Genomic DNA, 20,741 nt, shown 5'->3' on the forward strand with positions numbered 1-20,741 from the left:
TGCAATTAAATTTGGTAAGATAGCTGGACAACTGGAATAACACATAGACCGATATGTGTACGGGATACAAAATTACGCGGGTGAAACCGCGGGCTGCAGCTCGTATAAAATAATAATTATTGTTTAAAAAAACCAAAAAAACACACTTTTATTGCAAATTGAACTAAAAACTAGAAAATGATTTTTGATGGCAAAGAGTGTAATGTAACTATTGCAGTTGCAGATGAAACAATCAATTATATTGATTCACCTCAAAACAAAATTACAATAAAATTTAAGTTATTAACACAATGATTCAATTGAGAGTAAAAAGCATTTAAAGCGTCACTATTGCACGGGGTTTTTCCTGTTAACTTAGAGCAATCAAGTTCTTCGATCCGAATGCCGTCCATAGATCTTACACGACTAAGCGCTACATAAGCTTGTCCAGCAGCAAAGTCGCGAGCCTAAATAAATGACTGCATGATCAACTGTACAACATTGCATCTTGTGGACGGTCGAAGCCCAACTCAGGATTAATGATAACATTTGAAAGAATTTATTAATCCTGGCAAATCCATTATGAATAATGGGAAACTGTTATTAAATGATTGCATTGTCATCGGTCCTTGATACGTATGCAAAGTTTCAAATTAATTAGACATCTGGAAATTGATGAAAATGATGTTTAAAGATTTCATACATACATATATACGTACATAGATAGAGGCCAAGCTAATAAAAGCGTGTTAAAAATGGTTCACCGGAATTTTTGTACGTGCATAACCTCCGATAGATTGCTCATATAAGATTTTTTTTTGTGTTTTAGTATTCTCAGATGTGTAAAGAAGAAAAAATTACTGATGCTGATTTTACAAATGCTAGATATCTAATATATAATGACAATTCTAGCACACCCTGCGTAATAGTGTAAAAAATTGTATATTTTTAAACGATGATCCCAAATATTACTAAATTTTGTCCGCGAGTTGCTTTTTATCATCACTACAATTCTACAGATGTTATTTTTTTTTTATTTATACATCGGCATATCAATTCGCCAATTGACTGATTCGTTTGGAATCTCCTGGTGGTTACTTATTACGAAAATTTTAAATAAGTTTTTTGTAGTGACACCATAATGGACTTGGAATGTATTATGACGAAATAGTTGAAATGCCTTGAAAGAAATTATAATTATTTAACATTTCCACGATTTGGGTGATCAGTTCAAAATTAAAATATAAGGTTTGTCACATAAAAAATTAAAAAAAAAGTCTTGAGAAGTCTGATTTCAGCTTTATGTGTAATAATTATTGTAAGCTTAATGTGAGTGTTAGAATATATTGGACAATAATAAAACCATATATTTAATCATGATATTATATTATTGCTTATCAGTACAATGTAACAGATTGTTTCTAAAAATATGAAACTACAACTTTACATTGCCATCAAAATGCTAGTAAATGCAACCGATAAGTAGTTAAAATTAAGGCATTGCGCTATCACAAGATAATTGAGTGTAACCAATCACTGTTGATAAGCCAATATATCAAAGTATTTTCCGTACAAAATGCTATAACAATTTCCATACAAATTTATACAATATTCTCTTTTTTAGAAATCTCATAAAGCTAATAAGGTACCACTAAAATATTTTTAAAATTTACTACTATTATATAAATTTAGTCATATTTACAAATGTTTCATTAATATCCACAAGCTTCGCTGTGAAAGCGCAAATGTACCGAAATTGAGCATCATAACTTCTTAAACTCTTAATTACGCATAACACGTGCGTTATTTCAATTACACTTTGTATATTCTATTATGTAATAACAATCAACGCATTAAATAACTTAGCACAATAGATAATCTTACACACACTCACAGCACACACTGTAAACCAATTATTTTATAATTTAAACATATAAATACTTCTAGAAATGCATTTAAACTTGGTACGACTTAATGTGAGCTCTGGCGAGCGTTCACGTATAAATTCAAAAATTTTGTTACAAAATAAGTACCAACAAAAACAAACATAACGTATTAAGTACACATTAAATTGTGACATGAATTGTGTTATCATTTTAATGTCAATTAGAATCTAATATCACTAGAAAGGAAAGAAACGAGATTCCTTAATTGAGTTAATTACTTTCAAGGCGTATTAAAACACACTTGAAGTATTATTTTATTAATGAATCGGACAAAAACGTCATCCGGTTCATAGATTGTTTCATTTCAATTCAGCGATTCATAATCTCGCAATTAGCACCATCCACTATGCATTCTATTCTAACCTACGCTGACTTGAAATGAAACCGCAATGTGTTATTATCATAAAACCTACATGGGTATCTTAAAACTCTTAATTATTCTGCAATTACATCTAAACTTAAGACTAACCCCGTACCATCACCAAACATTGCACATAATACCCGATACTTTGATTTTTTAATTGCAGTCATGCCTAACGCAATAGGCTAATGGAGTCTCCTCTGACTGTTAAAAAATTAAGGTATTTTAAAAAGGAGACACCGCTCCCATTTTAATGTTGTTAATAATATTCCTCAATAATCAGGAGATCTACAGTTAGCTTGGAAGACAGTAATCTTTATAAACTAATTCTCGTCAGAAGACACACAACATGCACTGGGATTCCTTTACATTATTTTATCAACAAGGACGGAATAAATTCGTAATTCATTCAATATTACAACACATGTTGCTTAATAGAAATCTTCGATGTTATTTGAATTTGGATAATGTTTTATGGTTAGTTGTGGACTGGCATAGGTAATTGTCCTAGTAGCTGATTGGCGAATGTTGCGTTTGTAAATTTGAAATGCCGTTTGTCGTAGAACTTGAGTAAGGCTGGAGAGTATGGATGTTGTTTTTTAAGGTGCATGTAGTGCTCTTCGGGCTCGGAGGTTGTGTGGCCGCACTCTTCGCAGACGTACATCTGTAATTAATAACATTATATTATGAGTAGGAAGGTAAAAATAATATATTACATAAAATCTATCCTGAATTGTTATAATTATTGTATGGATATGGATTATGAGAAATTATTTATGAAAAATACCCACCTTAGTTCTCCTCTCTTTATAAGCGTAGGTATGTTGAACGCCATGAACTTTCAAACAGTGAGATTCTAGCGAACATCTTTGGGTGAATGATTTTTCACAAAGATTGCACTTGTAGGGTCGGACTCCCGTGTGAGTTCTTGTGTGTCTCTTCAAGTCAAAAGTGTCGTTAAAACCTTTTCCGCAGAACGTGCAAAGGTACCGTTTCACGTCAGAGTGACATTTCATGTGACGGTTTAGAAGCCTCTGCAAGCTAAAGTTTTTGGAGCATACTCTGCAGACGAATTTTGTGGGATCATCTTCGCTTACTAATACTTGTTTATTCTTTTCCTCTTCTCTTTGCCGGGCATTGGCTTCAGTGGCAAGAGGATTTTTCACACCATGACCTCCGTTTATAAATTCCAATGGCAATTCTGCTGGTAGGCCCAACTGTAAAGAAGAAGCAATATTATTAGTATTATAGATCTTTTGTTTGGACAGCTACTTATGTATAAGTATTTGTTCGTCAAATTATAAAGCTGAGCGTTATAAAAGACAGCTGTCCGTGGAAAAAAATAGTACGAAAATAAACAAGAATAAAGTTGCAGTAGGTAAAAGCATAAGTTGATTCAGGCTCAGCGTTATATATTAACGGTATTGTATATTTAAATTTCAATGTCATCGTGATGATCCAGCAAGTATGTATTTACACTTTTTTGTTTTTTTTTGTCGTGTTGAAGATGACATTGAATTAGTAAATGATTGAGAGCTTCGCCTTAAAATCAAATAATGCTTACCCTTTGTTGCAAGATTTGAATTTTGCTATCGGTGACTGAGCCTTTCTTCACACTTACAGCAGCAGCAGGGCTTAAAGATGAGTTCTCGATGTGGTTGTTGCCATCCAGTGAACTGTTGCCTCCGGGTGATGGAAGAGAGACTCCAGTTGGTGAATCCAAATCCAGGGAATGACTAGTGAAAGGGAAACCGGGAGAAAGTATTTGTTGCCTTTGTTGAAGTTGCACGTGTATTTGAAGTTGTTGCATTTGACCTTCGTTGTGGGGTAAGAGTGCTGGATTAAGCTGCATCAGTAAATCTGGTCGCTCTTTAGCAAATCCATATGAGGAACCTTGTTCTTGGCTTGCAAAAGCAATGTAGTTTGCTTTTTCATAATACTGTCTGCTTAAGTTTACTTGTTCTGCTAAAGATTCAATATCTACACCATTGTGAACAGAATCAGGCGTAATGGATGAAGATTCTCGGATTTCTGAATCTGTTATTTGTTCAACGTGATTGTTGAGAAGACTAGCAAAGTCTTCGGTGGAGTCAGAAAGATTACCTAAAATCCCTTCATTTGAAGCAAAAGTTAAAGTCGTATAAAACTGATTGTTGTCTATGACATCTTCGCCCATATCCACAACCATAGAATCATCAAAGTTGTTACTGTAATTACCAATAGATCCAAGATTTTCTAATTTATTTTCAATTCTATCATAGTCAATTTCTTCGTCTTTCAATGCAATTCCATAGTGTGCATTTTGCATTAGGGAATATTGTTTACTCTGTTCTGGAAAATTTGTATTGGCATTATCTGTGTTTTCACAGTCCATGTTAAAACCGTTAATCATATTAAATTCGTTTGAAAAGTTACCGTTTGCATTAAACGAACTTTGTCCGCCTTTGGTGTTTGGTCCAAGTGTTTCATAAAACGGTGGAAGGCTGCCTGTGGGCGGGCTGTTAGGTCCATAATTTGATCTACCATCACGGCCATTACCACCGCTACCAGAACCGCCTCCAAGCGCTCCTCCACCTCCACCTGAAGAGGGGGCTGCGCTGCCACCACCTGAGCTAAAACTTCCTGACCCACCGGTACTTTGTGAACCAGAATTAGAATTGTTGCCATTAGTTGAACGACCATGCCCTGCAGCAGCATTGATTATTCCGGGTAATTTATTACCAGGACAATTTCTTAATACCAGTACAGGTCTTGCTAAAATACCGTTAGCAATTTTGGAACTGCTGGTTCGTCTTTGTTCTCTTATTTTCTTTTCGGTTTCTTCGTCTTCAGTCTCGCCTCTCTTTTTAGCTATTGCGTAGTCTATTGGCTGATCTTGTTCTGGTTCTGAAGGAGGTAGAGTAACTGGGAGGCATACATCAGATAATTCTTTTTTGTTGTTTTGGAATTGTGATTGTGAAGGTGTTCTTTGTATTACTGAAACTTTTTGGCATGTGACATTATTATCAATACCGGGTGTGGGTGTAGCTTCAGGTGACGGCGAATTCCTAGATGGAAGCACAATTGGATCAGTTTGTAATACATCTTTTTCTTCTTTTATTAAGGGCTTATCTTCAACTTTTTTGCTATCAGCCGCTACTGGCAAATATTGTTTTCTTTCAGCTTGAGTCAGAACATGACCTCTGTGACTTCCATAAGGAATCTCACCCCCGAGGATTGAAGATATGAATCTTCTGGGTTCTTTAGTGCGTCTCTCTTGCGATGTTCTATTGCCATTGCTTTCGCCGAATACGTCTCGATCTGAAAATAAAAATAATGTTTTATTAGAACTGTAAAGTAATGTAATATTAAATAATAAAATCGTATCTATTCTCCGTATAACGTATTCGTGTAGCGTCGATGGCATAAGGCCTCGTTGACGTCACTGGTATGTGCCTCCATAACGGTAATACTCGCCTCCATATACACACCCACATATATGCTTTTATGTGTGCGTATCGCATTATTATAATTGGCATCCCATAAAATAACCATTTTAGTCTCGTCCTCTCCCAAAAAGATCACAATTTTTGTGAATTTGCTTCTCAACTCGACTTTTCGAAATTAATACTTAAAATTGTTTGAGTTACGATTTTTGCGTGTTTTATTTATTTAATTCACAACGACCTATACGCGACTTACTAAATGTAATAAAATGGTTTATTTTCTTACATGAATACCTACGTTCATATTATAAAAACCGGTTACGCAAGTAAGATGAGAAGATGAATTTACTTTCGTACTAATTTTATACAGACAACATATGAGGATCATATGAATGTCGAAGATAAGAATAATTCTCTCATTTTTGTTTTTTGTATTCAAGTTATTTATTCAATTATATTCTAACAAGTAATATCAAGATTAAAGTAACCAATTTTTATTAAAAGCTGAAGGAATTTAATGTCAATAATGGTTCATCATGAATCGGTAGACATAAAACATGCGTAGGTAGTTAGTGAAAGTCCCAAGGTTGCATCAAACGGGTTCCTTTGCCCTTTCTTAGCTTTTGTTAGGGATCCAAGGACGAGGCCAGCATTGTTGAGCCCTCTTTTTTTACAGTCTCCGTAATTGTATGCGGCCGCGCGGCCAGGCGTGACAACGCAAACTTGAATTTTAGAACTCTCATCCATATAACACCATTACCGATAGTTATCGCTAGTAACATATTAACAGAATCCTTACTAATATTGTGAATGCGAATGTAACTCTGTCTGTGTGTCTCTTTTACGCCAAAACCACTGAATCGATTTGGATGAAATTTAGTAGATATATAGTTTGAGACCCGAGAAGGATGAGAGATCATTTTTATCTTGGAAACGTCACGGATACGGGATCTATGCGGGAAAAACCTCGAATGTCTTTTTCCTTTCAACTACGCGGACAAGCCCCGGGCACAAATATAATGAAAAATAAATAAAAGAAAAAAAATTTAAGTATTATTTTCATCTGTAACATTATTCAAATATTGAAATCATTAAAATCTTACATCTTGTCTATTTCCAGCGTAACGGATTTGTCTAGACTCTAATGTGTCTAGCATTTATCTCACCATTTACCATACATCGTACTATATTATTTAGCATTGAAGTCATTGTTAACGAGGTCTATTTAAATAGTGCGGTTTTTATTCTAAAACGGTAAGTGAAGGCCCCGTAATTACCATGTCCATATCTATTCAGTTACTCTCTGTTTCCTGCCAAGAAACTGTATGTATATAACCTTGAATACGAACACTCATTATTTGGCTATTAAAAGCAGCCTTCATTGGTCGGTTTTGGCAATTATTAGATATTCTCGGTCGGAATAAATGTTATTTCACATCTCGAGTAATTAGTGAGTTACTTTTTAATAAGAAGGCAAATCATAGAATTAAAGTTTTGTTATTTTACATACACATTTCGTTACAACTAAATTCTTATTGAGTAGAATTCAAAAATCAACATATTTATTAGTTTTAAATATTAGTTTATAAATTAGTTAAAATTTTGCGGTTTTGAGAAATAATTTTATATGTAATTATAGAGACATTTATCATAGGGAAAATGCCAGTGTAATAGATATGCCAAAATGATTAATAATGCCATTATGAGATATGATATTATGTAGAGTTGCTGAATGTTGCTAGCAAAACTTGTGAAGTACACGACGTCAATTTATAACAGGTACTTCATTCACTAGACAAGAAATGAATGTTTTAACATTTTCAAGTTTATTATGACAAAATGTTTCACATTCAACGAGGCAGTTGAGCTAGCAATGTGAGCATCAATAAAAACAACGCGTCGAGCCAGAAGGCAACTAGCATGTCCTTGCTTCTCGGGGTTATCGGACGCTGTTAGCATTTAACGCTTTAAAAACGTAAGACAGCTACGAGGAACCGCTCCGGACGAAGCACATAAAATTCCGTTGAGGCCTTTTTTCCATAAACATAAGTACCGATAGCACACGGTACATCGGGATCGCACTGCCCGCCGAGGATCGGTTAAAGGTCGTTTAGAAGGACATTTTTTATACTGAATTATTTATCATGGGTACGGTCGTATATTAGTGTTCATTTGTACCTGCTTCTTTTATGTTGATACAGCTATATATATTTTTTTTAATTAAAGATTAAAGTTTTTAAAATTAAATCCGATTTTTTTAGAAAATAATTGGTTATGTCTTTTATCTTATCAAATAAGTCCCATGTACGAGTATTTATATAAAAAAGTAAATGTGCTTTTGAATTTATTTTGACAGAAAGTTGAGTTTGATCCACCCGACTCGGCCGTTACATTTGAATGCTTGGAGAGATGATAAATAAATATTCCCATTACAATGGATGTATCTAAAGTCTAAACACTGTTTATTTCCATAGCTGAACCTTTCTGATACTAACATTCGTGCAATAAAAAAATACATCGATTTAGTGTTTCGTTTCTTTGAAATGAATAGCTACAAAAACTGTTCAACAGTTTATTACTTTGATCACAAAGTGAATCACAACCAGAATTGGCGAGGGTGAATGACCTAAATATGTTTAGCGAAGTGTTCAAGGCCAGAAGTTACTAATTTGGTGTGTTAAAAAACTTGTATCTATGAAGGCGATCAAATGATTTGTTTTCGTGGCTAGCCCGCAATTACAGGTTGTAGGCTGCGCTTGAATATAAAACACGTTTATAATTATGTGTTCAACCGTTATTTTTTTTAAGAAGTATTATTATGTTCCCACACATTAAATGTGTATGAATATTAATAGATAAAGGATTTTTTTATGTTTGTGCGAAATTACATTATTGTAATAAGGGTCGGGACATATTTTAAACTTTTCTTCATAGAAATTTTTAACGTAAAACTACTAAAAATTAATTTTAGTGTTGGTGTATATTAAAAAGATAATGTCAAATTACTGGCTCATATAATAGTAAATCAAATTGTTCTGAAATAACTTTGAATAGGTACGCTAATTATGAAACATGTTCTCGACAAATTCGAATGAGGCACTATTCAGGTATTATTTGGAACAGTCGTACAATGTCCTTTGTAGACACCGTAGGCGTTATTTGGCAAATTACTCCAAAATACCTACACGAAATGATTATCTTTATATGGCATGACAAAACAATAGAGATGACCTTATGCTCGCTATGGTTGCGTGCGAAACGCGCACCATTCTGTTTATTTTTATTGCCTTAAAAGTTTATAGTCTACATATGAACTTGGTCCATTCCAACAGAATATGACAACATGTCTGCTATAACCGTACTTTAGTCAAATTTAATCTGTCTTTTAGAAGGATCAATTTTTAGAAGCATCGATAAAAATGTCCATTTCGTCCCAGGTGGTCCTTAATGCGTTTCGATTTAACAAATAGCTCAAACGTCGAAAACATAACTCAAACTTGAATGAGATAAAAGGTACTTTAGATGAAGAATTATTGAGATATATCACGTTATATGTACTCGTATATTGTTTGTATATCGGTGTAGTAAACAACATTATGTAATACAAGTTGTAAAATAATGGATACCTCGAATGCACGTGTATAACAGTATTTACCTACTTCATAACGTTTCAGTTATGACCAACATATGTGCACATTTATAAAGCGTGATTTAATCCGTTGTGTATATGAATAATATGATCATATATGTATATGCAATGTATCCTTCAATATTATATTAAGCATGAGTAAAACTTCAAAATAGCATCCTTTGAAATATTTTAACATCCTTTGCAAAAGACAACCTGAACTGAATGTATGAAAGAACCTGACTGTTCTTATAGTGCTATAATTTAGACTATCAAAACCTATTTAATGGTAGCTTTTATTGCTTCCGCAATGTACGCAATTGGTTACAGTCGCCTCTTTCCCGCGATCTCAACGCGTACCGTAATGACTTCAGCGGTCGTGGTTTTTGTGGGATTACGGAACAATTTCATGTATAGGTTTTAAACTTAATTTTATAAAGTAATATCAAAAAGAATAAGCCTGTAGTCGTAAAAATTTATATAATCTAATTATCCATATTTGTATTGAACATCTGGAAAGGACGCGCTATAAACTGTAGTTGCTGAAAAAACGCAGAATGTACACAAACCAGCAGATGCTTTTTAAAATTGGCATGAGCGATAATTAAAAACTGGATGCGCCCGCATCTCGTGCGTTAACGAAACCGGTGTATGGAGAATATCTTGAGACATGTGTGACCAGTCGTTCCTAGAACACTTCACTAGCACACCCAAGCCCAGGACTGCGCAAAAAATTAATGGCGAAATATTCTAATCGCCTTAAGTGGGTCGCTTTACTGATTTTTTTGTCGTTTCAAAGTTTAAGCTAATAAAAATTACTTTTTGTACATTTTACATTCTGATGAATGTTTGAGAATTTAAATAATGTAACATAGAAAGTGGATTGCTAGTAAAGTTACAAAAAAAAATATAACCGCACCTAAGTTAGGTACATCATTATACTTTTCAATTGATAATAAACCGTATTTTACAACAAATTAAACAAATCACAATATTACCCGAACGTATAACCCAAACAAATAATATTAAGTATCCTTCTCAGTAACCAATAATGAAAAGAAAGAATAATTGAAAGATCCCCGATTAAAGTGCAATTGTTCGGGTAAGTCATTCCGAGAACAGTTTCGCTCCATTATGAATGTAATCGGAGTATTTTTATCGCAAAAATCTTTGTAAAGGTAAATCCTTAAAAAGGCAACACCAATACAATGGCTGGACGATACAATGGTGCTGGCGGCCACATGGTTGAATTTATTTTCCTTTTGGTAATGCAAAAAGTTTCGCGTTTTTTACTGATTGTAAACGGTTATCGATATGCGAGATGTGCCTACTGTTTTAAGGTAAATTATGTTCATTCACATCGTATGATAGTGATTAAAATGAAGAATTGACGAATAGATAGCAATTATTTGTATTCTTAGGCTTCTAAACTTGAGTTCTGCGTATTACTAGATTTAGAGAAGGTATATGAAATTCATGTTTTATTTTTGTACCCGTTGCTATTGAATAAAGTCAAAGCGTCAAACAGGTTGCTAAGCAGTTTCATATTTTAATAAATGTTACCGTAAATGTATAAAGAATGCATTCCTTAAAATAAAAGCATTAATAATAAATTGTTAAAATATCAGTGAAATAGTATCTCATCTGCCAAGTGCCCGCCTGTACTCGGTCAATTGGTATGGTCCGAACCATACATACAAACAAGCATAGGAGTTCTGTACATGAGAGTTCCTAATATTATTTTATCCAAAATAAATAAGATTACATTTAATATTATTATACCTATAAATAGAACTTTACAAAAATTTCAATTCATTATGAAACATATTTTTAAAAGTTGCCACACCACTTCTGTAAACCCAATGTTATTAGCGGTAAAACAAGTATCAAGTTATTGAAACTTAATGCGAATTTAAGAATGTAATTATAAAAGATGACGATAATTAATAAATAAAATAACTGTTTATTATGTAACTCGTTTCAACGATACGCGTTGAAGTCTTTTGTACTCGTCTGAAATAGTTATTTTATACTGTATAAGTTAGTAGCACTAAAAGTAAATTAAGATATTTATAAATATAGCTTTGATACATCATTGACGGTGCCAGTTCATTAGTGTTTATTCTCATCAGATGGCTGTATTACCCATATATTTTTGTAATAGTCTAACAGCATGTTGACTTAACTAATTTTGAAATGGTATTATAAGTAATTAAATTATAAGTAAATTAATTTATCATAACGTTATAGTATACAATAAAAATAATCTAATCTGTAGAAAGATATTATAATGAATAATATTAATGTCATATACACTTGCTGTCAAATAAATCGCAAGTCAGAGAACACCTAAGGACGACACGACCCCATCCTGCTCCCCTTTAAACTTTACCTTTTACATTGCGACCTTTCGTACATTCGCACCCTTTACTGCAGAAGCAGGTGTAGAATCACCTGTATACCTAATTATATACTGTTCATTTTAGTCTATTTATAATTTCACTTACATTAGCGATAAACTTCGATACGGGTACTCTTTAACGGTGCTATCAATTATTTTTTCTACATTAGCTAATTATTGGTTGTTTCATTAGCACACTGTTATTTTATTTTTTGTTTGCCCTCGCATCTAATGCTTGTTTTCGTGCGGAATTAATCAATTCTAATGTTTCAATTCAGTGATCTATATAAAATATATATTATATATGTTCTCGAATGTTTATACTACTTTTGTTCAATAATTATATGTAGTACGTCAATGATACCACGAGATTTATGTTTTATTCGGCTTTGATATTTATAAATATTTTACAAAGATGCTTCCCTAGTTTACTTACCACCAGAAATTTTACTTCATCATACTTCTGTTAATGTACTTCTAGGTCAACTTTGCGGGGATCTAATCATGCATTAGCAAGCCACTGAAAGTCGTGTAGATTTGTATAATTATCCACTATTAAACAGAATTTAAGTCACGAGAATTTTTCTATTAGTTGACGAGCCGAACATGTTTCTTTTATTGTTATGTTGAAGATATTTTTAATAGAGATCTCGGGGAGTATTTTTTACTTGTACCTGTTTGAGGCTTAATGTTATTGAAATGTCAAACAGCGGTGAGTAACCTAAATACAAAGCAGGCAGGCGACGGAAGCGCTATTGTGCTGTTATCATTGACACCTTACTCATAAAAGGTTCTATCCATACGATGCGAACTTGACCGTCTATGACATTTTTAATTACGTTGAAACTATCACAATAAACTTGGCTCAAGTTTCTGTTAGCTTTTTCCTTATTCAAGTAAGCATTATGCACAATATGTGAAAGTATTTAGTATTTATTAAAAACAGCTTTGAATCAACGTATATACGAAGGTGAATTGAAATTGGTGTACTCCGTTCAAACCTACGATATAGCATGCAGGTACACAATGTTAAAAACAGTTTTAAAACAACGGAAGTGCGCTTTTGTATAGCAATCATTGACACCTCACCAACATCGTCCGGTCAATTCCTGTCTCGTGCTGTGACGTTACTGTGACCATCTATAGCGAGTAATTGATTAATGTTTATAATTATTTTATATAGATAATACACTACGTGTCCCATAAAACAAAGGTGGAAAATCAATTAATCAAGTCAACCAAATAATAAACAAGAAAATGCAAAACAGAACAAATGATGTTTTTCTTGACTCCCGAAAACATGATGCTATCAAGTATTAGTTTTTCCTCAAATCCTATAAAGTGGAAACATATTAGCACAGACAAAATTTTAGCACAACAGTGTGAGTAAACATATGGTGCAAAGACGCAAAAACCTGACAGTTATAAGTGATTCACGCTTAGTAACTACCCAACACCGTTAAAATCTTCGTTGACGTTGGGTTCGCTTGTCTGAACGAATATTGATTTATCTGATATTGTCGTATCAGCTATATCTTGTAAAATATTTTTAAATCGCTAATAAAATGTTAAATATTTTTTTTTATTTGCAGTGAAAATAATCTTGAAACCTTTTACGAAAAAACAAAAAGCTTAAGGATCACGACAGTCACACATGATCGCAGGTAGATTTGTTTGTGGTCGAAAACAGGATTCTGTTCAAGTATGGGTATCATTTTTTTGACGGAGTAGCCGTTATGGAGGAAGTGAGAATAAGTGATGCATCTCTTAATACTGTTATGTAACTAATGGATAGTTATATTTAACAGGTCGGCAACAAATATGAAAATAATAATACCACGTGAGCGATTGACATTGAAAATGCTGCACGTATATTACACAAGACCGATGGACATGCCATAAAAGGCGTCGTTATTCATTTAATTTAACAGGATGACAGTGAAGCATGTACAAAAAGATGTCTGAAGCGATGAATGGACGCATTATGTATATGAATGTTAAACTCACCGCATTCTTTATCCTTCTTAGACAGGAGCGGAATGGGACCATCATCTAGAGGGGAGCCGGGGCACAAGGAGTCCGCTTTGCTCGCGAGCAACTCCTGCCCTTCTTGCAACCCGAGCTGCTGCTCATGCAGCCTCTTTTTTATCAAAAAGATTTTCGGCATTTTGAACGTCAATTAACACTTCACTCAATCCTTGTTTGTCTCTATCACAACAGTCTAATATATCACCCCGTCCAAAATCTATAAACACTTGTTTGCATCGTAACACTGCACGATAGGTTTCCTCGCGTCGCTGTTTATTTTGTGCGTAGCAAGTAGCGGCACAAGCGATACCGTTGGCCGCTGCGAAAGGACTGAGAGCTAGTAGGTGTGTGGTGCGAGCGACACCGTTGCCTGAACAAGTCCGCCCGCGCCCGCGCCGGCGCCGCCCGCCGTCCCTTGCGCCCGCGTCGACCGCCGTACCGCCACCTCTGCACGCCATCATAAATACAGATTCCAGTAAAAGTGCTCGCATAGACCTTCCCACTGTTATACTAATAATACCGTTCTTTTCATTTCCTTTAGACTCATTGTCCTTCCTCACTATAGGTATCCCAGTCCGGAAATGTTTTCCTTTTCAAAATTTCGGTTTATATTAAACTGTTTATGCTCATTACATTGATAGAGAGATAATCATCTGTATGATAATTGGGAAAATGTAACTTAAATTTGCAAAAAGTTCAATTCAAAACTGTGTCAGGTGAATCACAAATTGTGAATCACATTCATGAAAATTTTGAATTTATAATAATTTAAGTTTTTTACTGACATGCAGAATTTTTACTTTCCTCAAAACCGAGGGGTAATAATCCTGTAAAGGCCTAATTCAAATAAATATTTAACTTTTTACATAAATTTTAAGAATATATTTCTGTGTCGATTCGTTGTCATTGCATATTCATGAGCCGTCGATGGCTTTTCTTCAGATTTCAGGTATAGACCCCGAAGCAGGTCGGCGGCGCTTCAATCAACAGCCAGATTACAAGATAAAAGATTCTCTCACATAGACAAAGCAATCAGCGAAGGGTTTCTTAGTACCTACCTAACGAACTGGGATTTACAAAAAGAACTTACGGAATACTGCCTCTATAAATTTTACAACGACCATTGTTCATGCAGATTTGAAATAAAAATTAAAAAGCATTGTTCTTTCTTTTCAGTGGCGACATTGCCTAGTCGGTTTATTTGAAGTTATATGTATTCATCCATATTTGCCATGTGTTAGCACAATTTATGAAGATTGTAAAAATAACTTTACTTTTTCTTTACCGTATGTAGAACAATACTAATAATATTCAGGAAATTTCAAATGCTGATTCTGATCACCGAACAATATAGCAAAGATGCTATAACTAAAATAAATATCCTGTATATATAAACCTTCAAAGATCCGGACTTAGTAAACGTATACCATGAGCACTTTTTACGAGTAGACAACAATATTAATCTTAAGGATTTGTTACAAGTACTATTTGCACGTATTTCACAGAATTCGAATGCAAGACTAACCTTCAATTCGAAGTTGTTGGTAAGATTAAAAAAAGGGATTACTAAGTCCAAGACGATAATACGGTTTAAGCTTCAAGCCTCGCGAAAACGGTCTAAATTTTTTGTGCATATTGTTTGCTGAGCTGTTTTTTATCCTTGGATGAGCACATTGGTCATTGCTGTATTTATCCATGTTCTAAGCATTTCTTAAAAGAGACATTGGTAAGTAACCTTCACCGGACTAGGCTTCTCAATTTGAGTAAAGAGTTTTTTTGCCATAACAATTTATACATCAATTTAAGGAGTTCTCGTTAGGTATTTTGAGCATCTTGAATTGATATTTTATCACTTGATTTTATAGTCTGATACGTGTTTTATATTATATCAATCTGGGAATCATAAATCACTATTATAAAGAAACAGTTAACGAGATCATAAAGTGTTGAAAGGTTGTTTTGTTTGCACAAATAAGGCAAAACCATAACGTGCTTCCGAATTGGCCCTGTTTACTTTTTAGCTAACGATAAAAAATGGAGTTCTGTTAGCGCGCGAACTAAATTTTTAGTAAAAACTTGACCGTGAAAGCAAATATTTGAAGTAATACATTCATAAAAATGTAATTAATTAATGCTTAAAGTTAACAGGTCAAAATTCTTTTCTGGAAATGATATGAAACTTTTGGTGTTTGTTAGTGTTTATTTATTTTTTTATTGATTTTGCACTCTTAATTAGTACGGTATTAAAATAAAAGGCATAAGAAAATCCAACCAGTCTATGGAAATAAGCTTCAGTACTTTCATCTTATGTATATAGAACTTAGTAGGTAATCAGTGAAGATATCTATAGACCTCAGCATCGTACACAAAGGTGTTAGACATTCGCCTTCCATACGTTTATATAGACTAAAGATATGCCGTGATGTAGATGATCTTCAATCAATCACGTTATTCTTTCTCGCAACGAATGCACGTGTACTGGGGTCGTGCGCTTGCGTCGTGTAACTCTTTGGTATCTGGGATCGAGTGACCATGAAGTTATCTTTGAGAGAAACCGCCATGCTAAGCTATATTTTTTTATATTCTATATTTTTGATCTTGCTGGATGTTTCATACGACGCGAACCTATGATTCAGATTCTTTTACGATATATCTTTCGAAAATAAGATCAAGTGGATACTGAGAGAAAGAAATAAAGGAGATTTTTGTAAAGAATTGCACATTTAATGAGACAAAAAAATTACCTACTTGAACAAATTAAAATATTATGATCAAAGGGCTTTTTGTGATACCTGACTGATTTACTATTTATTGTCTGGATTCCTTAAGCATGCCATTACCATTACTACCAGATACCATTATTACCAGATACCGTTGTTGCATTATTTGTAATATTTCATAAAAATATTAATAAAATATAGAGCAATCCTTTAATCTGATGCATCTTATAATCACTGTTCAGTTGCGCAACTATTGCCTGCGCTGTTCCGCATCGTTGGCTTCACTCAAGTTCTCGGTCTTGTCTCGTAATCAAGTTGATAGTTAACAGTTGACAACAAAAAGTATTATTGTTTGTCCTAAAATACATTGCATTTAAATAAAAATAAAATGTACTCCACATAATTTAGTATAAAGTAGCTTTCAACGATTTTGAAACGATTATCTTATTTGCTTCTGCCGCTTTGGAGTGTATTTGCTCTACAAACGTACTACTTTATCTTCTTTGTAATTTAAATATGCAAATTTATAGCATTCGCAATTATAAAAATTTATTTCATACTTTAAATTTCTATGCTTCATTAAGTCTTCCAAAAAACGACTTCTTGAAGTCTTATATAGTCTTTATCGACCGAATAAATACTTACCATTTCTCTTGTCAAATGAGGTCAAGAACAATTTTTTTATATAATAAACATTTAAGGTATTATTTTTTCTTTGTTTGCCGAATTTGTAATAAATTATAAAATTCTTAGTATAAACAGTAAACTAAGAGGATTAATATAACAAACTTTTTTAGTAATACTTACTTAAGCTTCATTCTTAACCCTTTTCACTGAAAAGATAGATAAGCTTATTACGCCTTTATGATTTAATCTTCCTTTTTTACATCAATACTATATAAAAAAATCATATGGTTTTCTATGGGGAGTTCAGCACGCTTCGGTACGAAGTTGGGAAGTACAACACCCCCACAAGTCGGCTTGAAGTAGCAGCATGTGAATGCTACCGTATTTCGAATGACGAGTGGGGAAGTCGGAGACCCGTTCCTAATTTTTTCTAGGAAAAAAAACTTATTTCTAATCCAATACCTTTTGAAGATATGCAACGCTTTTGCGGACGAGGATGTTTATGGGCTTATATTGTAGTGGTTGCTCACCATCACACGACCCACCAACTCAGTCGCCGGCTATGATATATTATTATACATATATACATTTATGAAAAGTGGACGGCGACAATGTATTGGTTTTCCAAACTTTTATTTTTTTTTTCAAAATTAAAAGATTGATATTGTAATAAGGAATTATAGATGATGTTTAATTTGTTGTTCATATTACCAATGTGCACAATATATCTTAGAGAAATTGCTATATTTATTGCATTGCATGATATGCACACCCAAAAAACAGTGCCACCCAACGGTACAATTTGCATTCTGGGCGATTTAATGCAAGTTTTAAATTGGTTAGGTGGCATTATTTTTTGTAGGTATGTTCACTAAAATTTGTGCTAGATTTATTGTAACGATAAAACGAATGATTGAACGTGTACATTTACGATAGGTAGACCGTACATATTTGTAGGCTCTTGCAAAAACAGAATATAAAATAAACAAAATAATAACATTTTAAATGAAGATTTTTCGGAATATACACATATCGTTCATGCGATTAATTTATAGAATTTTTTGAAATGGAATATTTATGAAATACACTAATATAGCATTTTAACTTATCATTAAGACTGTTTAAGTCATATTTCCAAACACTTATGATTGCTCGTATGATGTTATTTTTTTCACAAAATTAAAAGTCATATGCTCGTGCAATGTTTGTACAGCATAGATCTCATGTTCCAGCAACTTAAGAGCATTCGTTACGTGATGTAGACGTCAGAAAATTCTCATGTGATCATATCCATTATGTATTATGTACCTATACCGGTTGTCAAAAGGCTGTATTGCAGAGAGGCGAACGGGGACTGCGGCACGGGGGAACGGGACGGGTACACCGACCGCAATACGACTTACCGATTGCAAACAGGTCTATGTTGGTGTCATTTGATTTACAATTGTGAATTCAATACGCAGGCAATATGAGTGAATATTGCGTACTTCAACAAATAAGTTATGCGTTCTTTGATTAGAAGAATGGGTTAGCGTTGCCGCTTCGAAGCGCCCAGCCACCATTGCCCATTGCCAAGATCACGGACCGCGCTTGCGAAGCGAATGTCAGCCACGTCACGAACACGGCATTGCAATGGATCGAATTTAAGCACAGATTTATTGATCACGATATTTAATACTTTGTTTATTACTTCATAAAATAATGTCCAGACTGTAACTAGTTATAAGAAGGCTTTTATCTATTGAAATTAGGAAATTTCTTCTAACAATTGGAATGATTGTCTTTTTCTTCGGAGTCTATACAGTTCGTACAATAAGAATAATATACCTAATAAACTTCTATTCAACTTGTATAATAAATTATTTATTATAGTCTGCTTGATTATTTAAAACGTTCATATATATATGTAGTTATATTAATATGGGACACATGATTCATAACAGGACAATGATGCATATCTTGAAGTAAATCCTCAGGAATGTGTAAGACGTTGGTATTTCAATTTTATTCCCGACCCCTAAATGGAAATACATATTCTAATGCGTTAGAAACATTCTCTATTTTATTCATCCTCACTATAAGTTAAATATAATAAATATGTAAGTCGCCAGGAAAATAAATATTTATTAAATAAATATTAGTCCAAAATTGACAACTTTCCCCTTATCATAAAAATAAAACATATTCTTTAACTTACATATTTCAAAAATAAAAAATACTGTATTCTATATCTTTACTTCATTCTTCACCAAAAATACTATTACAAGTAAAATACTATTACAAGTATAAATTCTAAAATCACTGAATAGTTCATTAATTAATCAAAGCGCCTCATAACTCCCTGTTGGGCCCGCTATTATGCAATCAACTTACACAATCACATACTTTGTGTCCATCCATCCCCACTGTAAATACTTCCCCAAGAACGCCTAACGAGTTCTGTCCTGTATGTACGGCTGTATAATAGCCCTTGCCCTATCTTTATATGGGCCGAGCCGTAGACTCCCGCAATCTTCATTCAATTCACGTAAGGTAGCGGCTCTAAGGACCGGGTTTTTGTAATAGTGCAACAGGTAGAAAGGAAAGGATTGCGAGTATAATGTGAAGGAAACAGCATGATGTCATCTTTTTGTGTTTTGTCTCTTTCTGCTCTGAGCAGCAGAAGTTTGCGGCCATGGCAAGGCGCGAGCAAAGGAATGCCGTACGATTTGAGCTCGCGGACTATACGGATATGTATATGGTATAGTTTAGCGCTTAACACACACTGCCCTAATGCGTATGGGTCATATAGCGGGATTTACAGAGTTTAGTCAGTGAAATTATATTGAAAGGGAGTCTGATCATTTTTGTCTATTCCTAAATGTTTTATTAGCATTGTCTTCACTTTTAATGTAAAAATAAAATGGAAAAAATTGGGTGTTTCTTTTATTTTTAGCCATTTATAGAAATCTAAATTAACTTGTACGGGTGTACAATATTTAAATATTTAAAATTAAATCCGATATTAATATAGAAATAAATGGATTATAATTTATCTAATGTGACCTTTAGAAATACTTTTGAATCAAATATATAATGGTTGTTATTTATTATTTAATGACTAAACGAAGGAAATTTATATTATAAAATAAATATTATTATATAACTTAAACATAAGATTAAATTGCAAGCATTGGGACTCATTTACATTTATTATTAAACACTTATTAGATAAATAAAAATTATAATATATAAGTAGTTAATAATATGTGTACTGGTACATCTGACGAGTCACATTAGATTTATTGTTCAGTATTGTGGCTATAGGTATCCAATTAACTAAGTTCAAGACCTTGCAATTGTCGGTTGGTTAATGTATTAATGGCGATAGATTGGTTTTATATACAAGCAATGTCGGTCGTGTTTCTTGTGTAAACAAGACGCCCAGTCGCCGGTCACATAAAAAGTTTCCTCCAAGATCCGGTCACACTGGTCCGTAAGATCGATGACCTCTGTTTGCCGTTTGACTTAATGGAAATTGCTTTTCTTGCCGTTGATAACACTGGATGTTCTTAATTGATAAATATTCAACGTCCAATTACGTTTGAAGTTGGCATTTCATAAGTTATCATTATGTATAGCTGTTC

The 20,741-nt window shown here is 33.6% G+C and overlaps 1 protein-coding gene across 2 annotated transcripts; it reads right to left on the reverse strand.

The window, feature by feature from the left end:
* Positions 1–1,348: 1,348 nt before the first annotated feature.
* LOC119833681 (transcriptional regulator ovo-like) lies at positions 1,349–14,144 on the reverse strand. 2 transcript variants are annotated; one of them, XM_038357809.1, is made up of 4 exons: positions 13,748–14,144; positions 3,908–5,586; positions 3,078–3,503; positions 1,349–2,950 (listed from the first exon to the last, which is right to left on the reverse strand). In XM_038357809.1, the coding sequence occupies exons 1-4, from the start codon at positions 13,905–13,907 to the stop codon at positions 2,765–2,767; spliced, it is 2,451 nt and encodes an 816-aa protein (XP_038213737.1). In that variant the 5' UTR covers positions 13,908–14,144; the 3' UTR covers positions 1,349–2,764. The 2 variants fall into 2 exon arrangements, with proteins under 2 accessions (XP_038213737.1, XP_038213736.1); XM_038357808.1 differs by having other exon boundaries at positions 3,851–5,586.
* Positions 14,145–20,741: the final 6,597 nt, after the last annotated feature.

Source organism: Zerene cesonia, chromosome 17 (assembly GCF_012273895.1).
Source record: "Zerene cesonia ecotype Mississippi chromosome 17, Zerene_cesonia_1.1, whole genome shotgun sequence".
Taxonomy (NCBI): domain Eukaryota; kingdom Metazoa; phylum Arthropoda; class Insecta; order Lepidoptera; family Pieridae; genus Zerene; species Zerene cesonia.

Coding starts and splice junctions, on each gene's coding strand:
- LOC119833681 (XM_038357808.1), bottom strand. CDS start 13,907: ATGCCGAAAATCTTTTTGATAAAAAAGAGGCTGCATGAGCAGCAGCTC. Junction 5,587..13,747: donor TAAGAAGGATAAAGAATGCG/GTGAGTTTAACA, acceptor TTTTATTTTCAG/ATCGAGACGTATTCGGCGAA. Junction 3,504..3,850: donor TTCAAATCTTGCAACAAAGG/GTAAGCATTATT, acceptor TCTTCTTTACAG/TTGGGCCTACCAGCAGAATT.